General features: G+C 43.5%; 1 protein-coding gene across 1 annotated transcript in view; it reads left to right on the forward strand.

Moving 5' to 3' along the window:
* itga4 (integrin alpha 4) overlaps positions 1-20496 on the forward strand; it is a 187487-nt gene that overhangs the window by 130407 nt on the left and 36584 nt on the right. Inside the window, exons 16-18 of the mRNA XM_028806210.2 lie at positions 12478-12630; positions 15063-15139; positions 18185-18335. Coding sequence (XP_028662043.2) covers positions 12478-12630; positions 15063-15139; positions 18185-18335 — 381 coding nt within the window. The remainder of the gene's footprint in view (positions 1-12477; positions 12631-15062; positions 15140-18184; positions 18336-20496) is intronic.

A 20496-nucleotide genomic window follows, 5' to 3' on the forward strand; every position in this document is an offset into this window, starting at 1 on the left:
TTATGTATTTAAAACTCACCATCCCCCCATATTTTAATTTCCTCTCCAATCTTGTAGCTGTGCCTGCACAGGGACTACAATTCCCATCAGTCAGAAGAACTGTGCTGCTCTGTTGTTTTTTGTACTTGTGGAATGAATAACACAGCATGATCATGGACCTTTTAACCAGTGCAACCACCCAGCCTGTTATTAGTGATGAGACAGCCATTCGAGTAAAACTGATTGTGTTTGGCTTTGCAGTACTAGGGTGTTGTACCGTGTTAGCCATTATGGATGTAGTGAGAAGTCAAGCCAAATGACCCCTTTGATTGGCTAACTAAAAAGATTACAATAGGCAAGCTTTTAAGGTTACAATACATCTTGTCTGAAGAAGCTTGCCTATTATAATCTTTTTAGTTAGCCAATAAAAGGTGTCATTTTGCTTGACTTTTTCTGTGCAAAAATAAAATTGTGAAACTTATTTCACGATTAAGTGAAATTCACATCATTAACCCAGAAAGAATGGTGTTTTATGTATTTAAAACTCGCCATCCCCCCATATTTTAATTTCCTCTGTACGTTTGTAGCTGTGCCTGCACATGGACTACAATTCCCATCAGTCAGAAGAACTGTGCTCTTCTGTTGTTTTTTTGTTCTTGTGGAATGGATAACACGGCATGATCATGGACCTTTTAACCAGTGCAACCACCCAGCCTATTATGAGTGATGAGACAGCCATTCGAGTAAAACTGATTGTGTTTGGCTTTGCAGTACTAGGGTGTTGTACCGTGTTAGCCATTATAGATGCATTGAGAAGTCAAGCAGAATGACCCCTTTGATTGGCTGACTAAAAAGATTACCATAGGCAAGCTTTCGAGACAACTCAAGGCCCACTTCCATCCTTTGATATCACGGCTTGGGATCCTTTGTTTGATGCAGTACCTTGGCAGAGGTGGCAGATGCCAGTCCACACACAAGCTGGGTCTGCCAGGTATGACGTCCTAAATCCAACTGCAGAGGGTGGCATTGTGGTATAGCGGGTGGGTCTGCAGCTCAAAAGGAAAGACCAGTTAATTAAATAATCCATTGGGCTGTGTCAGTCTCCTTGGGTATGATCGTGCAGCCACGGGGAGTTGATGAGGTGATTGGGGCAAGTCGCACCTGCACGTGAGTTGCTGCGCCCACGGAGCCATATAAGTACAGGCTGGCACAGGAGATCGGGGAAAAATAAGAGAGAGAGAGAGGCTTGGAGAGCGAGAGTGTGGCATTGGGGCAGTGAAAGGGAGTAGACGAGCCAGCCAGCTGAAAGAGAGAGGTCAGCGCAGTCAGGGGGTCCCGTGTGGCACTCGAAGGACGGATTGCAACCATTGATAGTGTGGAGGAGTGGGCTCGATGGAGGTGGAGTCCTCCCTAGGGATCTGAGGGACGACTGCGTTTGCGAGAAGGAAGACGGGAGGACATCCGACCTCCTGGTGGTCTGGCAGACGCCGGCAGAGGCAGCCAAGATGGGCAGGTCGGTAGTGTGAGGAGCACGGCAGCTGACATTTTAGATGAGCTGGAGAGAATGGGAAAGAGCTTTGCTTGGCTGGAGTGACCCCAATGGCTGCTGCAAGTTTTTCGTCTCATTTTAGCCTGGTTTTAAACACATGCATTTTTTTTCACTTTTTTATGACGGTCAGTAGGACCACCAAGACAGAATACATGCGTGTGAATGAGAGGGAGGTCAGAGGAATGATGAGGATGCAGGGAGTAGAGTTGGAAAAGGTGGATGAGTTTAAACACTTGGGATCAACAGTACAGAGTAATGGGGGATTGTGGAAGAGAAGTGAAGAAGAGAGTGCAGGCAGGGTGGAGAAGAGTGTCAGGAGTGATTTGTGACAGACGGGTATCAGCAAGAGTGAAAGAGAAGGTCTACAGGACGGTAGTGAGAGCAGCTATGTTATTTGGGCTGGAGACGGTGGCAGAGTTCTAGATGCTAAGATTTGCATTGGGTGTGACGAGGATGGACAGGATTAGAAATGAGGACATTAGAGAGTCAGCTCAGGTTGGAGTGTTGGGAGACAAAGTCAGAGAGGCGAGATAGCATTGGTTTGGACATGTGCAGAGGAGAGATGAGGGGAATAATGAGTCAAGGGTACTAAGGATAGAGCTGCCAGGGAAGAGGAAAAGAGGAAGGCCTAAGAGAAGGTTTATGGATGTGGTGAGAGAGGACATGCAGGTGATGGGTGTAACAGAGCAAGATGACGAAGACCGAAAGATATGGAACAAGATGATCCGCTGTGGCGACCTCTAATGGGAGCAGCCTGAACAAGAAGAGGAAGATGGATTATTTATTTTTGGATATTTTTGAGCACTGCACCATTTATTTGGATGCTGATTGTTTTTAATAGATAGATAGATAGATACTTTATTAATCCCAAGGGGAAATTCACATAATAAAAGCACTGTTGGACTTTTCCACCACCCCCTTTGCTCAGTTTGATTGCTCCCCGTCTGCCAGTTCATCCGGTTACATTACCGACGGTGTCGGGTTCAAGAGAGCGTGGAGCCGGACCCACACCGTCACAAGCACGAAGTCTCAAATTGAGGAGCTGGTTGATTGGCTTTGATGTAATTCTGAGCCATAGCCTGGGCCATAGCAGGGTGTGCCAGGCATGAATGCTGAAGGTGGTGCAAACTGTTTAGTTTTCTTCATAATGTGCCCCAACTCCAATCTCTCAAGACAGTTCCTCACAATGGGCATGAGTGCCACTGGCACAGTCCACTTTGGTTTACTTTGGTGTCTTTTTATAGCAGGTGGGCAGTGCAGATTCAGCGACAGGTGAACTGATGAATTCAGGGTCATACGTGGATCGAGTGGTGCAGCTGCGTGCTTTCCTGTGGCCTCAGCAGGTCATATTGAGCTTCATGCCAAGGACGCTGGGAAGTGAATGATGGTCCCTGAGTTTTATCACGTAGGAGGCAGAGCTACTAGAGGGCCTCACTTTGTCTTCCTGCCTTTCATTGATTTTTGGGTTTTGCGCACATCCTTTTGATGTTGATGTTGTTGATTTGAGTGACGATTTGTCAGTCTGCGTTTAGTGATGGCTGCCTCAGAGCGGCCTGGGATGACTAATAAGGACGGCATCTTGTTCAGAAGCAGCTCCAGATGTTCTCGCACCCTCAGGATGTTTGGCAAGTGCTCCTAATTGGCGAGCGCCAGCAAACTTTTCATCACTCAAACGCAGAAGACGGAGTGATGTCGGCCGAGGCGCGATTCCTTCTGACGGCTAATGAAGCTGTTCGAGATGAACACGCCGGCTTTTTTATATTTTTAGACCGGAATAATGAATCGGTAATTACAGTAATGAATGTAATCCACAGCAGATGCCACAAAGACCCGGCGGAAAATTAGAATGAATTAGATAACATGCAATTTGGTCAAAGCTAACTTGTCGCGCTAAATTGGAAGTGTGGACATGTGGACAGACAATCAGCGGGCCGCCTGTTGCCCCCCCCCCCCAAACACACCTGGTGACTCATTTAATCAGGAGTACTGTTATTGTTGTTGTCAGAAACTCAAGCTGTTTGTTACGTTGGTATTTGGTGGCATGCATTCCTGTGTGGTGCACGGGGTAGAAAAAGAGTCAACAGTGCACCTGTTAGTAGTGGTCTGCAGTTGGCTCATCCTTCTATGGGAGGGCTGGGTGAAGAACGGTTTGGTGGCTTCATGGACTGCATGGACACTCTTGGTGCTTCCCATAGGATGTATGTGCACCCCGGCATGAAAGGGCATTGGCACAACAGGGCAGAACTCCTCTGTGAGGCATCTCACTCGAAAGGCTGAGGTCCCTGGCATCTGAAACTGTCACCTCAGAATACTCAGTAGGGACAAGATTGGGCAAATCTTTTAAAACCAAACCCATAGGATGTGTATGCACCCTGGCATGAAAGGGCATTGGCACCACAGGGTAGCACTCCTCTGTCAGGCATCTCACTTGAAAGGCTGAGGTCCTTGGCATCAGAAACTGTCACTTCAGAATTCTCAGTAGGGATGAGATTGGGCACATCTTTTTAAAACCTAACCAGTGCTGGACTGGGTAGGAGGCCCACTGTAGGGTACACTCCATGACACCTGTGACATCATCGGCATCCTAAAATCAAGATGCTGTAAAGGGCAAAGAATGAAACAGCTACATCTACATGGCTATGAAAGGCACCATATAATAGATGGATAAATATGAATGACACTTGTAAGAAAGACGCTATATAGCGCCCGACCTGACACAGATTGGACACGGGAGGCACGTGTAAAATAAGCAAACTTTTATTATTCTTCGTCTGAGGGCTATGCCTTTCCCGTACCCGCAGACACAACAAAGTCCCAAGCATTAAGCACACAAGTAAAGCAAGCATTCTTCTTCTCTCTCTCTGGCACCACCACTCCTCCCAGTCAACCTTGTCCTCCTCCACCCGACTCTGGCCCCTGAGTGGTGGATGCTGGCCCTTTTTATAGCCCACCCGGAAGTGCTGCAGGTGCTTGATCACCTGTTTCTGATTGCACTTCCAGGCGGGGCTGTAGAGTCATCCAGGCCGGCTCTGGGACCCATGCAGCACCCCCTGGCGGCCACCCCAGATCCCAACAGGGCTGTGGAGAACTCCATCTCCCATGGAGCCCTGTGGGAAACTGAGGCACCATCTTCAGCCAGGGAGGCTGCCACCTAGCGTCCCCGGGGGAGGTACTGAGAAGCCCATGATTGCTCCCCCAGAACATAAGTAGAAGGGGTGTCCCAGCCAGGCATGGGACCCGGTCACTCGCCACACACTATACATCACAACATTCAGACCACCTGCCTAATACTATGAAGGTCCTCCTCGTGCTGAACCATCAAGGTGTGGGCTCCATAACACCTCTGAATACATCCTGTGGTATCTGCAACCCAGATGTTAGCAGCAGGTCCTTTAAGTTCTGTAAGTTATGTGGTGGGACCTCCATGGAGTTCCTCGATCGGATTGGTGATCCGAGGAATTTGGTGTCCAAGTCACCACCTTGAGTCTTTTGTCATTTCCCTCAAACCATTCCGGAACAATTTTTTGCAGAGTGGCAGAGCACATTCTCGTGCCATTGCCAATGCCATTGTCATGAAGGTGTGTATGTGGTCTGCAACAGTCTTTAGGTAGGTGGTACGTGTCAAAGTAACATACACATGAATGCCGGGTCTTGAGATTTCCCAGTAGATCATTGCACAGAGCGTCACACTGCCTCTGCCCACTTGTCACGTTTCTATAGTGCTTGCTGCCGCCATCTCTTCCCCGGGTAAATGACACTAGTACACCCGGCTGTCCACATGATCTGAAAGAAAACGTGAATAATCAGAACAGGCCAACTTCTTTCATTACTCCATGGTCCCATTCTAGGAACTTTCAGACTTGGACTGGGGTCAGCATGGACACTCTGACCACTCTGACAGCAAGCTGTGATGCACTGTGTGTTCAGACACATTTCTATCATGAAGTTTTCCAGCAGTTTCTGCTATGGTAGCTCTTCTGTGGGATTGGCTCAGACGATCATCAATGAGCCTCGGGTGCCCATGACCCTGACGCCCATTCACCGGGTGTCCTTCCTTTGTTAGGTACAAACCACAGGATACCAGGAACACTTCACAAATCCTGCCAATTAGGAGATGCCCTGTCGCAGTCGTCTGGCCATCACAATTAGGCCATTATCAAAGTTGCGAAAGCTCCTTACGCTTGGCCATTTCTTATGTTCTTCCAACACATCACCTTCAAGAACGGACTGTTCACTTGCTGTGCCATTTACGCCAGCCCTTGACAGGTGCCGCTGGAAGAAGATAATCCATGTTATTCACTTCACCTGGTAGTGGTTTGAATGTTGGTACACAGATAGATAGATAGATAGATAGATAGATAGATAGATAGATAGATAGATAGATAGATAGATAGATAGATAGATAGATAGATAGATAGATAGATAGATAGATATGAAAGGCAATATATAATAGATATGAAAGGCACTATATAATAGATAGATGTGAAAGGTACTATATAATAGATAGATAGATGTGAAAGGCAGTAATTAACTGATAAATATGAAAGACACTATTTTGCCAATAGGTAGATTTGTAAGGCACTATGTAACAGATGGATAAATATGAAAAATGTTATATTACATATACATAGATATGAAAGGCACTATATAATAGATAGATTAATATGAAAGGCGTTGTATAACAGATGGACAAAGGTGATAGACATCATATAGTAAGTGAGGGGATAAATACAAATGCAAGGCACTACATATTAGATACTGTACATAAATATCAAGTACATCATTTGGCAGATAGATAGATGAAAGGCACTATAATAGATAGATAGATAGAAAGGCACTATATACAAGATAGATAGATAGGCAGACAGATATGAAAGTCACTATATAATGGATTGCTTAATATGAAAGGCACAATATAATAGATAGGTAGATAGATGAAAGGCACTATATGATAGATAGAGAGTAAAAGGCACTATATGATAGATAGATAGATAGATAGATAGATAGATAGATAGATAGATAGATAGATAGATAGATAGATAGATAGATATGTGAAAGGCACTATATGATAGATAGAGAGTGAAAGGCACTATATGATAGATAGATAGATAGATAGATAGATAGATAGATAGATAGATAGATAGATAGATAGATAGATAGAAATGAAAGACACTATATGATAGATAGATAGAGTGAAAGGTACTATATGATAGATAGATAGATAGATAGATAGATAGATAGATAGATAGATAGATAGATAGATAGATAGATAGATAGATAGATAGATAGATAGATACTTTATTAATCCCAAGGGGAAATTCACATACTCCAGCAGCAGCATACTGATAAAGAACAATATTAAATTAAAGAGTGATAACAATGCAGGTATAACAGACAGACAATAACTTTGTATAATTTTAACGTTTACCACTGTTTATCACAGATAGACAGAGGTTAAGGACCCCCATATACTAAGCAGATAGATAGGTAGATGAATAGATAGATGCGTTAAAGAGGTACTATTATAACAGATAGATTGATGAACGTGAGAGAAGTTATGTAATTAACTGATGTGAAAGGCACAATATAGTAGTTAGTGAGACCAAACAGCACTAAACTCTGTGTTCTCCGAGGGGCTGCCCAAACATGGACAATGCAGCTCTAGTGGGCTCACCAGGTTCAGACCTTGATGTTTTCTGCCACACTTGTCAGTAACAGTGAGATAAAAAGCTAAAATGCCAAGGACTGCGCATAAGTCATTCTGAGACGGTGAAGGCCTTCAGTGGTACAGATGTGGTTTAGGCGTAGTGCCCAGTGTTGCCCCAAAATCGACATCTATTTGTTTAGTTGTGGCATTCTTCTGTCTCTCCATTTTTGGACCCTGTTTAGTCCCATTGCAGAGCTGTGAGGAGTCAAAACCAATCACCTCAGTACCAGTCCTGGAGGGAATTTCATTAATGCTATAGGCTGCCCCTCACACATGCCCGCAATTTATTAATCGGGCTAACCAGACTAATAATCTTCAGGGTTTAGGCATAAGGAAAAATTCAGGGAGCATGCTGTGACACAGACACAAGGAGAACATGCCAATCCAGATATCGACCATGTGAGTGCAGGTCAGTTGATTGGTGACTGCTGGTGAGGGGGCCTGGTGTAAGAGGGTGAGTGAGTGTGCCCACTGACTGACTAGCATCCCATCTGGGTTTGATTCTGACTTTGTGTCTTTTATTGGCACTTAACCCGGGAGAGTAGAGTCCAGTTGACTCTTTGCCATTACCTCTGTTATACCAGTTTCATGTGATGCACTTAGGGTTTTAAGTGCCATCCTGGCTCATTGTGGTGGTGCCCCCTTTCGTACAGATTGGTTTGCTTTTTTAAAACACCTGCCGATTTTGTTTTCATGCTCTTCACTCAACATCTTCTTGTAATAATGCTGAGTCTTGAGATTAGCACAAAACAGCCAAGAGAAACACATGTGGGGAAAATTCTACAACTCCCAGAATTTCATGAGATGTAGTCTGGCTGCTCACCTGCTGGGCAACTTTGCAAATCTGGTGACAAACCCACACACACAAAAAAAAAAGTGAAATCCTCGTGTAAATCTCCTCTTCCATCGAGGCAGGATCAGATTAGCATGATAAATGAATCCAACGTGACCCAGACTGTTCTGGAGAGGGGCATCTCATTTGCATATCTACATGATTAATCAGCTCCTCACGGGGAATTTGTCACAGGAAAAGCAGGAATACCGGCAAAGCCGGCAGGGGCACATGTATGTCATGGCAAAGCTGCTGTCACTCTCGGCAAGCAAGAAAAAGAAAGAAAGAAAAAAGAAAGGACTGCCGAACATGTTGAAGAAATCAACTTCCCCGGGCACTGCCCACAGAAAGGCACAGAAGGCAAATTGAAGAACTGTCTCCCCGGAAGACAACCATGTATCATATCGTGCCTTCATATCTCTGTCTGCGAATCTGGTGGAAAACAAAATACAGTAGAGTTTCCCAGCAGGTGAGCAGCTGGACTGCTTGACATGAAATTCTGGGAGTTGTGGAATTCTCCCCACACATGTGTCTCCTGGCGGCTTTGTACCAATCCCAAGACTCAGCATTAGGACAAGAAGACGTTCGAGTGAAGACGATGAATACAAAATCTGCAGGTGTTTTAAAAAAACGTACCAACCAGTACAAGACGGGGTATCTCTCTACCTGTTACATACTGTAGTTCATTTACTATCTACATATAAAATAAGCGCCTTTAACATCCAATTAAATAGAAATGTTACATTCAGCAATTCAGATCTGTCCATCTGTCAATCATGTAGTGCTGCAAAAAGTCTATGGTGCACTTCATTTACTGTCCATCTATTCCTGCCTACTATACCAAATATCTATCTATCTATCTATCTATCTATCTATCTATCTATCTATCTATCTATCTATCTATCTATCTATCTATCTATCTATCTATCTATCTATCTATCTATCTATCTATCTACAGTGCATCCGGAAAGTATTCACAGTGCATCACTTTTTCCACATTTTGTTATGTTACAGCCTTATTCCAAAATGGATTAAATTCATTTTTTTCCTCAGAATTCTACACATAACACCCCATAATGACAACATGAAAAAAGTTTACTTGAGGTTTTTGCAAATTTATTAAAAATAAAAAAGTTGAGAAATCACATGTACATAAGTATTCACAGCCTTTGCCATGAAGCTCGAAATTGAGCTCAGATGCATCCTGTTTCCCCTGATCATCCTTGAGATGTTTCTGCAGCTTCATTGGAGTCCACCTGTGGTAAATTCAGTTGACTGGACATGATTTAGAAAGGCACACACCTGTCTATAGAAGGTCCCACAGTTGACAGTTCATGTCAGAGCACAAACCAAGCATGAAGTCAAAGGAATTGTCTGTAGACCTCCGAGACAGGATTGTCTCAAGGCACAAATCTGGGGAAGGTTACAGAAAAATATCTGCTGCTTTGAAGGTCCCAATGAGCACAGTGGCCTCCATCATCTGTAAGTGGAAGAAGTTCGAAACCACCAGGACTCCTAGAGCTGGCCGGCCATCTAAACTGAGCGATCGGGGGAGAAGGGCCTTAGTCAGGGAGGTGACCAAGAACCCGATGGTCACTCTGTCAGAGCTCCAGAGGTCCTCTGTGGAGAGAGGAGAACCTTCCAGAAGGACAACCATCTTTGCAGCAATATACCAATCAGGCCTGTATGGTAGAGTGGCCAGACGGATGCCACTCCTTAGTAAAAGGCACATGGCAGCCCGCCTGGAGTTTGCCAAAAGGCTCCTGAGGGACTCTCAGACCATGAGAAAGAAAATTCTCTGGTCTGATGAGACAAAGATTGAACTCTTTGGTGTGAATGCCAGGCGTCACATTTGGGGGAAACCTGGCACCATCCCTACAGTGAAGCATGGTGGTGGCAGCATCATGCTGTGGAGATGTTTTTCAGTGGCAGGAACTTGGAGACTAGTCAGGATAACGGGAAAGATGACTGCAGCAATGTACAGAGACATCCTGGATGAAAACCTGCTCCAGAGCGCTCTTGACCTCAGACTGGGGCGACGGTTCATCTTTCAGCAGGACAACCACCCTAAGCACACAGCCAGGATATCAAAGGAGTGGCTTCAGGACAACTCTGTGAATGTCCTTGAGTGGCCCAGCCAGAGCCCACACTTGAATCCGATTGAACATCTCTGGAGAGATCTTAAAATGGCTGTGCACCGACGCTTCCCATCCAACCTGATGGAGCTTGAGAGGTGCTGCAAAGAGGAATGGGAGAAACTGGCCAGGGATAGGTGTGCCAAGCTTGTGGCATCATATTCAACAAGACTTGAGGCTGGAATTGCTGCCAAAGGTGCATCGACAAAGTATTGAGCAAAGGCTGTGAATACTTATGGACATGGGATTTCTCCGTTTTTTTTATTTTTAACAAATTTGCAAAAACCTCAAGTAAACTTTTTTCACGTTGTCATTATGGGGTGTTGTGTGTAGAATTCTGAGGAAAAAAATGAATTGAATCCATTTTGGAATAAGGCTGTAACATAAGAAAATGTGGAAAAAGTGATGCGCTGTGAATACTTTCCGGATGCACTCTATCTATCTATCCCTGCCTACTATACCAAATATCTATCTATCTATCTATCTATCTATCTATCTATCTATCTATCTATCTATCTATCTATCTATCTATCTATCTATCTATCTATCTATCTATCTATCTATCTATCTATCTATCTATCTATCTATCTATCAATCTATCTATCTATCTATCTATCTATGTATTCAATGTCAAATTTATTTATGTAGCACATTTAAAGCAACATAGGAATGCTGTGGCCAAAGTGCTTTACAAAAATAGAATAAAAGAAAAACATACAATTAACATGAATAACATAAATAGAAATAAAAGAAATGAACATAAAATAAATAATAAATAGAAGCAATGTTACATAATCACAATGAGGAAACCATCAGTATTACTGAAGGTCACGGAATGCAAGTGAATAGAAATGAGTCTTTAATTTTGTTTTAAACAGTTCAATTGTAGACGACTCCTTTATGTAATGAGGTAAAGAGTTCCACAGACGAGGAGCAGCAGCTGTCCCCCTTGGTTTTACACTTGGTACGATGAACAACAAGAGACAACTGACCAGAAGATCTAAGCACTCTAAATGGCTGGTGTAAAACTCATAATTCGGATAAATAGGCAGGAGCAAGCCCATGTAAAGATTTTAAAACTAGCAACAAGATTTTAAAATCAATTCAAGAAAACTGACAGGCAGCCAGTGTAAAGAAGCTAATATTGGAGAAACAGAATCAGACTTTCTTGCCCCAAGGTAGATCGATCGATCGATCGATCTATCTATCTATCTATCTATCTATCTATCTATCTATCTATCTATCTATCTATCTATCTGTCTGTCTGTCTGTCTGTCTGTCTGTCTGTCTGTCTGTCTGTCTGTCTGTCTGTCTGTCTGTCTGTCTGTCGTGAAGAGGAGACAAAACTAAGTCAAAGACACCCTGGTAATTACAAAGTTGTACACTCAAAATGTGCTCAATGATGCATCTCTTCAGACGAGAGCTCAACTTAGAACTAATTCAAGATATCCAAACCTGTGAGGATCCAGGCAGGCAGGGGGGGGTCCAGGAGGGCGGAGAGCAGACGTAATGTCATTGGTGGAACGCCTGTCAGTCTTCCGTTCTCCAGAGAGTTTTGAGAGAGAAGGCATTAGTACACAGCGCCAACTCATCTTTTTGTCATCTTTTTCCATCAGTCCTCCTGTGTATTTCTCTGCCTTTCCTATCCTCCTGTCTCCCCTTAATCTCTGTTGTATTTGGGACCCTGCCTGTCCATTTTACTGTAATCGATGACATAATTCATGAGGGCATCAGTCAGAGTGTCCTGCAGTGGGCTTGGTGCCCTGTTCCAAGTCGGACCCTGCCTTGTTCCCCAGTGCTACCAGGGTAGGCTCCAGTCCACCATGACCATGTACTCAAGTTGTGGGTTCAGAAAGTGTATGGACGGCTGGCTTGCTATTTCTGAACAGCCACCATCTTGTCCAATTTCTTTGCTTTGTATGAAATGCTTGAATGGGTCTTGCATCTTCGTGCAGTGGACAGCAGGAGTTTGCCACAATCTAATCAGTGTCCTTAATGTGGGCACATGGCCTGTAGTCCTTTAAAATTCTGGGACCCCATACAAACGCGCATGTCACGTGGGTGTTGTGACGTTATTTTGCTTGCACCAGTAAAGGACATTGCCAAGTTTAGGGTTGGCACTCTTCATGTGACCCTATTGTGTCGGATTCTTCTGGGTTTTGCCAAGTCTGCCTGAGACCCCCTATGTCATCACAGCCTTTTTGGATTCTATTAGTAATCCATTTATTGCATGCACAGGTGACCTGATGTTGTCCTTTTGTGATATTTTTTCTAGAAAGAAGTCCGGGACATCTTCAGCCCCATTCACTTTGAAGTGACCTACCAGCTTGGTGAGCACATTGTGAAAAGCCAGAATGCCAGACACTTCCCTCCTCTTATGCCAATCCTCCAACAGCAAGAGGGTCAGGACCATCGTCTCATGAATCAGGTCAGCATAACGTGAGCCCCTTTTTTGGTCATTTTTATGTCTGGCCACTGCCTGTAGGAGAGTGACGAGCACAAAGCCTTAAATCTCATGGCACTTAAAGGAGATGGAAAGTTAAATAAGGAGCACTAATTATAAACTTGGGAATAACGTTAGGAAGGCACTGTGTAGAATAAAGGGGCAATGCTCTGTTATGAGGTACTGCCACCTGAGTGAGCCACTCAAACTCCAAAATGTGTCAGCCTTCTAGGCTTTAGTGTTTGTGCCTCAAGAGGGTTGGCATCAAGTCCAGGGAGAGACCCTGCCATACTTTAATGACACCTATCTGCCCACAAGACACCAACTGTGGTCATTACAAATGTTATAGAAATTGAGCATGCTCAGAATACAAAGGGTGTGGTCTAAGTACAGTGGGTGTGGTTTGATAACAATGGAAGTGGTCAGAACCACAGCAGTTAGAGGTATGTTCTGAAGACAATGGCAGTGGCCATAATAGAGAGGGAGTGGTCTAATAATAGTGAAGGTGGTCTTAACACAAGGGGTTATATGATGACAGTGTGCAGGGTCATAACAGATGGGGATGTGGTCTGCAAAGTAGGAATGGCCATAACACATTGGATGATCTGATGACAATAGAAATGATCATAACAAAGGATGAAAGGAGGAGTAGACATGACATGTCATGTGTTGTCTGATGACAGTGGAAGTGGCTATAACAAAAGGGTGTGTGGCCTGATGACAGAGGGTGTGGTCACAGTGGTAGTCTGATGACAGTGGGAGTGATTTGTTCTGATGACAGAGGGAGTGGCCATAACAATTGAGGGTGCAGGCTGATAATAGTGGAAGTGTCTTTTATATGTGGGGTGGTCTGGTAACAGTGGAACTGGTTATAATATGAGGTGTGTTATCTGCTGACAGTAGGAGTGGTCATGACAAAAGTGGGTGTGGTCTTATAGTAGTGGGAGTGTCCATAACAAACGGGGTATAGACTGATGACAGTGTCCTTAACACACAGGGTGGTTTGATGACAGTCAGAGTGGTAATGACACTGGGGACATGGTTTTATAGTAATGGGAGCACCCAGAACAAAAGGGGGTGTGGCCTGATGACCGTGGGAGTGTCCCGAACACATTAGGTTATTTGGTTACAGTGAGAGGGGTTATAACATGGGGTGCATTATTTTATGACAGTGGGAGTGTTCATAAGAAAAGGGGTGTGGTCTGATAACAGTAGGAGTGTCCTTAACACATGGGGTAGACTAGGTACTATATGAATGAAATTATTTTTACTACTACTATTATTATTTTTATTAATGCCAGTAGGAGTGGCAGCAGCACAGAGAGTGTGGTCTGATTATAGTGGAGTGATCTGATGATAGTGTGAGACGTCATAATACGGGGTGTGTTCTTATAGCAGTGGGAGTGGTTATAATACAGCGACGGTGGACTCAGTATTTAGAATAAGGGGGTGTGACCTGATGACCGTGGAAGTATTCTTAACACATTAGATTATTTGGTTCCAGTGGGAGGGGTTACAATTCTGGAGATTAGGACCGATGACAGAGGGAGTGGCCATAACATGGGTTGTGTTATCTGGTGACAGTAGGACAACAGAAGCGCCCATAACATTTGAGGGTGCAGGCTGATAACAGTGGAAGTGTCTTTTATATGTGGGGTGGTCTGGTAACAGTAGAATTGGTTATAATATAAGGTGTGTTATCTGCTGACAGTAGGAGTGGTCATGACAAAAGTGGGTGTGGTCTTATAGCAGTGGAAGTATCTGTAACGAATGGGGTATAGTCTGACGACAGTGGTACTGTCCTTAACTCATAGTGTGGTTCTTATAGCAGTGGCAGTGGCTATAATACAGTGAGGGTGGACTCAGCATTTAGAATATGGCAAGGTTATCTTCTAGTTCCAATAAATGACAATGGGAAGTGTGCTTTAGACAAACGAGTGTGACAATAGTGGAGTGTGCATATACAAAGTCTGGTTAGTAAGAGCGAAGACACCCCAGAGGGTCACATTAAAACCACTGTGGTCACCAGGTGCACACTACCACCTGGGAGACCCTGAGACATTATACACCTAATGTTTAAATCAGCAGATCTCTTCTGTGGTACAAAGAGTAGATCTGTGGTACTCTGGTGCCCACAAGGCCAGGTGTGTGTGCTGGAGGTGGTCTGAATACGCTGCTCCTTTTGAACAAGACAACAGCGGCACAATACTGTGGCCACTTATATTTGTGATTGGAAATCCATCGGGTGAGTGCATCCCATGATCAAGACACCACTATTGTCACAAATACCAGTCAGATGTTCAAGTTGGTGCTGCATACTAAAACAACGCCTTCCTCAGGCCTAACTGAAGACTTTGCCAGTGTGTGCCCCGCTCTCTGCCTAAATGCTGACTCCATCTTCTCTGTTCTTAACACAGATCATGTTTGCTCGCTACTGTGTCTGGGAAAACTGCTCTGCCAACCTGCAAGTGTCCGCCGAGTTTGTCCTACCACAGTAAGTACCGCTCATGTTCCTTATTCACAATGATGCCAGTCTGCCCACTTGAAGATCTGCTCTTTGTATTTTGACTACAATTTTTCCAAAGCCTACCTGTCCAGCAAATGATTGTCACAAAAGTGGTACCCATCTGTTGGACAGGATTGGGGGAATGTGACCCATAAAGATGGACAGGACGCCTCCTGAGCGGTAACTGGGTCCTGTATCTCTGAATTGGTCATTCTTGATTGTTGACTTGTCTCAGTTTCACCTTGGTTGGAATGACCAGTTTACTGATAACGGAATGACAGGAATGGTAAGTCATCCTAGGCACACCTTGGGCAGAGTGACCAGCCGTGTATCTTTGAACTGGTCACTATGGACTGGTAACTTATCCCAGTTATACCTTAATCAGAGTGACCAGTTCAATAATACTGATTCAATGGTCAAAGTGACCAGTCCTGTAGCATTTAATTGGTCATTCTTGATTGATAACTTTTCCCAGTTTCACCTTGATCAGAATGGCCAAGTCATTGATAATTAATAATAGGACTGTTAAATCAACCCAATTACACCTTGGCAAGGGTGACCAGTTCATTGATACTGATGCCCAGTGTGACCAGTCCATTGTAATCACTGTCTGACCAGAATGGACAGTCTATCTATCTATCTATCTATCTATCTATCTATCTATCTATCTATCTATCTATCTATCTATCTATCTATCTATCTATCTATCTATCTATCTATCTATCTCTATTTTATAGCACCTTTCATATCTCTATCTATCTATCTATCTATCTATCTATCTATCTATCTATCTATCTATCTATCTATCTATCTATCTATCTATCTATCTATCTATCTATCTATCTATCTATCTATCTATCTATCTATCTATCTATCTATCTATCGTTTTAATAATTCCAACCAAATTCTCTGTCAAGCCTACAAGTGTGTGAGGACTAGTGAGGCTGACAGGCCATGTAAAGGCGCTATACTGGTTATACCTGCACATGAGTTGGACAGCAGTTATAAGCAAGTTGTGTTGTTGTGCATGAACTTCATGTCCAGCAGTGCCGTCCAATGACAGTTGTGCAGCACTCACTTTGTGTGGGTCTCCTTTTATTGGCTTGGAATAATCCCCAGAATCCACCGCCCCCCCCCCCCCGTCAATCCCGTCCACTCTTATCCCCGGTGACCAGGCACTGCAGGGTCTTCAGACTTCCTGAAGGGGTCAGCTAGTGTTGATTTGCCAGCGGATTTCCTATTTGCTTCCTCTCGGCTATTTGTTTTGCTCCCAGCCCTTGTCAGCATTGCTGTCCACCCTAATGTGTGGCACTGTAATAAAATAAAACACTGGCCGCCCTTTCTGCTTTTGTAGGCTTTGCCGGAGTGCTGAGTTTCTTTTTTTTTCTGAAATGAAATATGAGCATCTATGAAGAAAAGAGCACAACAAAGGGGGCCTTGTGGTAAGTTGTCACCCTCATGAAGTGCACCTGCTGCCTGTCTCTGGGGCCATCGCCACTGTGATACCATGGAAACGGTGGCATCAGCCAGAAAGCTGCCTGTGACTTGGAGGTGAAGGGAGTGGAGATGCGGGGGTGTTTGTAGACTGGCAGAGCAATGCAGGCACTGCAGCCGAGTTCCTCCTGCCCATCAGCCCTTGTCCCCCACGCTGCCCTACCATCTTCTCACATTCTTGAAATAGCCTTGTGATGGACACCAGGCAGCCTCCCAAGCAACTGCTTCCAGGATGGCCAGTCAGCTGCTGGGGCTCCTTGATTGGCCACAGTGTGGCTGCTGGTTCTGATTTCAGCCTGAAGTTCAATTACGACTAGTACTTCATCTGACTAAAATAATTCCAGTTCTCTTTTTTCTCTCAGCGGTACACATTGTCCCTTTCTTGGTTGTTGTCATTTATTGCCAGTCCCGCCTTTTCTTTTTTTCCTTCCAAGTGACATGTGTCAAGGATATGCGATCAAATCAAAGGAGAACTTTGAAAAAATAGGTGATATTAACGGTGTTGTTCAGCAGGGGTCAATGCTGAGGCTGCTGCTTTTTTAATGTGTAGAAATAATATGACAAGAATATGAAAAACAACCTGAATTAGACCGGGAGTGATACCAAAGTAGGAGAAATGGCAGATAATGTGGGATGAGCAGAGTCATCACAGATGGATTTGAACAGCACACAGGCTTGTGGACAATGACATTAAATGTAAAGAAATGTGAAGAATTACATTGCCTGGTGTTTCTGGGAATAAGGAGAATGAAACTAAATGTAAAATGGGAAATTTTCTCTTTGGACAGGCGAAGTTAGCCATTTACAAATCTCAACAGGAGATGGTCAGTCTGGACAGGGAGTGCGATGTCTGCTGAAAGTTAGGATTTATCTACAATGTGAAGTCTGTAAAGAGACTCTCTCTGGATCCGCCTCCTCTGACTCCTCTCTCTCCCTCAGACTCCTCCATCCCCCTCTCTCTCAGGCTCCACCCCTTCTGACTCATCTTTCTTTACATTTCTCTCTCTCTCATTCTCTCTCTCTCTCAGGCTTCACCCCTTCTGACCTATCTCTCTTTTCATTCTCTCGCTTTCTCTTTCTCTCTGGCTCCACATTTGCTTAACTCCTCTCTCTCTCTCTCTCTCTCCTAGGCTAAACCTTTACTGACCTATATCTCTTTTTCATTCTTTCTCTCTCTTTCAGGCTCCACCCCTTCTGACATATCCCTCTTTTTTATTCTCTCTCTCTCTCTCAGGCCCCACATTTGCTTAACTCCTTTCTCCCTCTCTTAGGCTCCACCCCTTCTGATCTATCTCTCTCTCTCTCTCTCTCTCTTTCTCTCAACTTCACTGCACTGCACTAACCTGTCCCGTTACACACACCCTCCCATATATATCTGGGTTAAAACCCATTTCTTTTGGTTTTCACCCTAAGCCTCAATATGGACCCCCGTATTGCTTGTCCCCATCACTTGTATTCAGGTCTTGTGTCTGTCCACTTCCCACTGCTGTCCCACCCACCTGCCTTTTTACTCATTCTTTGTTTGTTGTGTCTATGCAGGTCTATAGCCGGTAAAAGATATTTTGCAATTGGAAGTGGAAAGACAGTGACGCTCAGCATGTCCCTGTTCAATGCGGGGGACGACGCCTACCAGACAACCCTTCACGTCAGCCTCCCCAAAAGCCTGCACTTCATTAAAGTCCTAGAATCGGTAAATATCCCTCAGATTGTACTCAAGTTGCCAGGTCTTGATTCCTGATTTAGTTTATTATTTTTGTTAATAAAAATATTTTTGTCAGTTTCTATCCTGTTTTTTATTAATGGTTTTCATATTTTTCAATCATGTTCCACATTAATTAGTCCCTAACGCTTATTTTAATGTAATGGGGCCTGCAGGTGTGACAATGGGCCCAATTTAAACCAGTTATTGTCTTCAGGTCTGTGCAGACCTTAAACCTGATTTGTAAAATTTTAGGGCCAGGCCTAGTTTTTATGTTGAGGCCTACTTTGAGTTTTCAGGCCTGTTTTCAGTTTCATTGTCAGTACTACTTGGTGTTTTTGGAGGCCTACATTGAGTTTTCAGACCTGTGTTTGAGTTTCAGGGTCATCTCTAATTTTTATTTTCTAGCCTACTTTGAATGTTTAGGCCTGTTTTCAGTTTCAGGTCCAGACCTACTTTTTGTTTTTGGGTCTAAATTAAGTTTTCAAGCCTGTTTGTTAGTTTTAGGACCTTTTCTCATTTATATTTTGAGGGCTACTTAGCATTTTCAGGCCTGTGTTGAGTTTCAGAACCAGGTCTAATTTGTATTTTGAGGTGTATTTACAGTTTTCTGGTTCTTGTTGTATTTTTCAAGGCCTACATTGAATTTTTGGGCCTGTTTTTATGTTTTGGGGCAAGATCTCATTTGTGTTTTGAAACCTACATTGAATTTTCAGGCCTGTGCTTAGGTTTCTGGGCCAGGCCTAGCTTTTATATTGAAGCCTACCTTGAGTTTTTAGGCCTTTTTTCAGTTTCAGGGCCAGGCCTGCTTTGTGTTTGTGAGGCCTACTTTGAGTTTCTAGTTCTGTTTTTGAGTTTTATGTGCCATTTCTAATTAGGGTTATTACAGTTAAAGAAAACTAAAATCAAAACTGAAACTATTATTAAAAAAAAAATTTTGCACACTGAAATAAAATAATTAACACAACTGAATAATAATTCTTTGCATTTATATAGCACTCTTCTCACAGCACTCAGCAATTGCAGATTAAGGGCCTTGCTCAAGGGCCCAACAGAGCAGAGTCCCTTTTTGGCATTTACGGGATTCGAACTGGCAACCTTCCGATTGCCAGTGCAGACCCCTAGCCTAAGAGCCATCACTTCCCCTGAAATGAATGAACTGAAATGAAAAACTAAAACTAAACAAAACTAATAAAGCATCTGAAAGGACTAACTGAAATAAAATAATAACTTAATAAAAATATTTTAAATTTTCGTAATAACCAGACTTATGCAAGGGAGGGCTATCCTGGGCTGCAGGGGTCCCAGAATTAATCAAAATATTTTAAGAAGAAGTTCATTTTTTTGACTAAATATTCCTGGTGCTAATTTTTAACCCTTGTAACCTTTAACTCTTAAACAGAAAGTCATCCACCACGAGCCGCCCACATATATTCATCCAGTTATCGGCGGCTGGTGACGGAGGGCGGGTGTTGATGCAGCCTTTGCAGTGAAGGAGGAAGCTGAATATGGGCGTGTAAAGCGTGTGATGAAGAAAAGTGATTTACTGTGTGATAACAGTGACAGTTCTTTAGGAGCTGATAGTGACAGCACGACAGATTCAAGTGTTAGTGAAGCATACCAAGGTGATGGTTTTGCTTTGAATGTGCCCGGTAACTTTCAAAGCTGCCGTTTGTTCACTGGGCTCAAAGAGAAGTATTAGATATACAGATAATCCCTTACAGATTTTCAGTCTGTTCATAAATGACAGCATGTTCGCTCTAATTCTGACTGAGCCCAATATACAGTATATTCCAAATTCCAGGGTGCATGAGTCTGATGTTATAGAAAATTGTATTCTTAAAATTGGCAATTTACACGTACTAGAATAATATTATAAGCACATGAGAAAGTAAGCATTGTTTTATACTAAGCATTAAGATGTAAGAGTTAGGATTAAAAAGACTTATGCCTACATCTCTCTATTATATAAAAACATCCTGAGACAAATCGAGACTTTGGCCATGAGATTTTTTCAAGTCCCGCCCTCCTCTCAACCATTTTAAACCACACCCGTAGTCCTCTCACCTCTCATTGGTGTGAATGCTTTTGTCAGACACACTTCCTGCTCTCTCAGCTCTTATAAATTTTAACGTTTTCTTCACTTTATGTT

This window comes from Erpetoichthys calabaricus, chromosome 8, assembly GCF_900747795.2.
Source record: "Erpetoichthys calabaricus chromosome 8, fErpCal1.3, whole genome shotgun sequence".
NCBI lineage: Eukaryota > Metazoa > Chordata > Cladistia > Polypteriformes > Polypteridae > Erpetoichthys > Erpetoichthys calabaricus.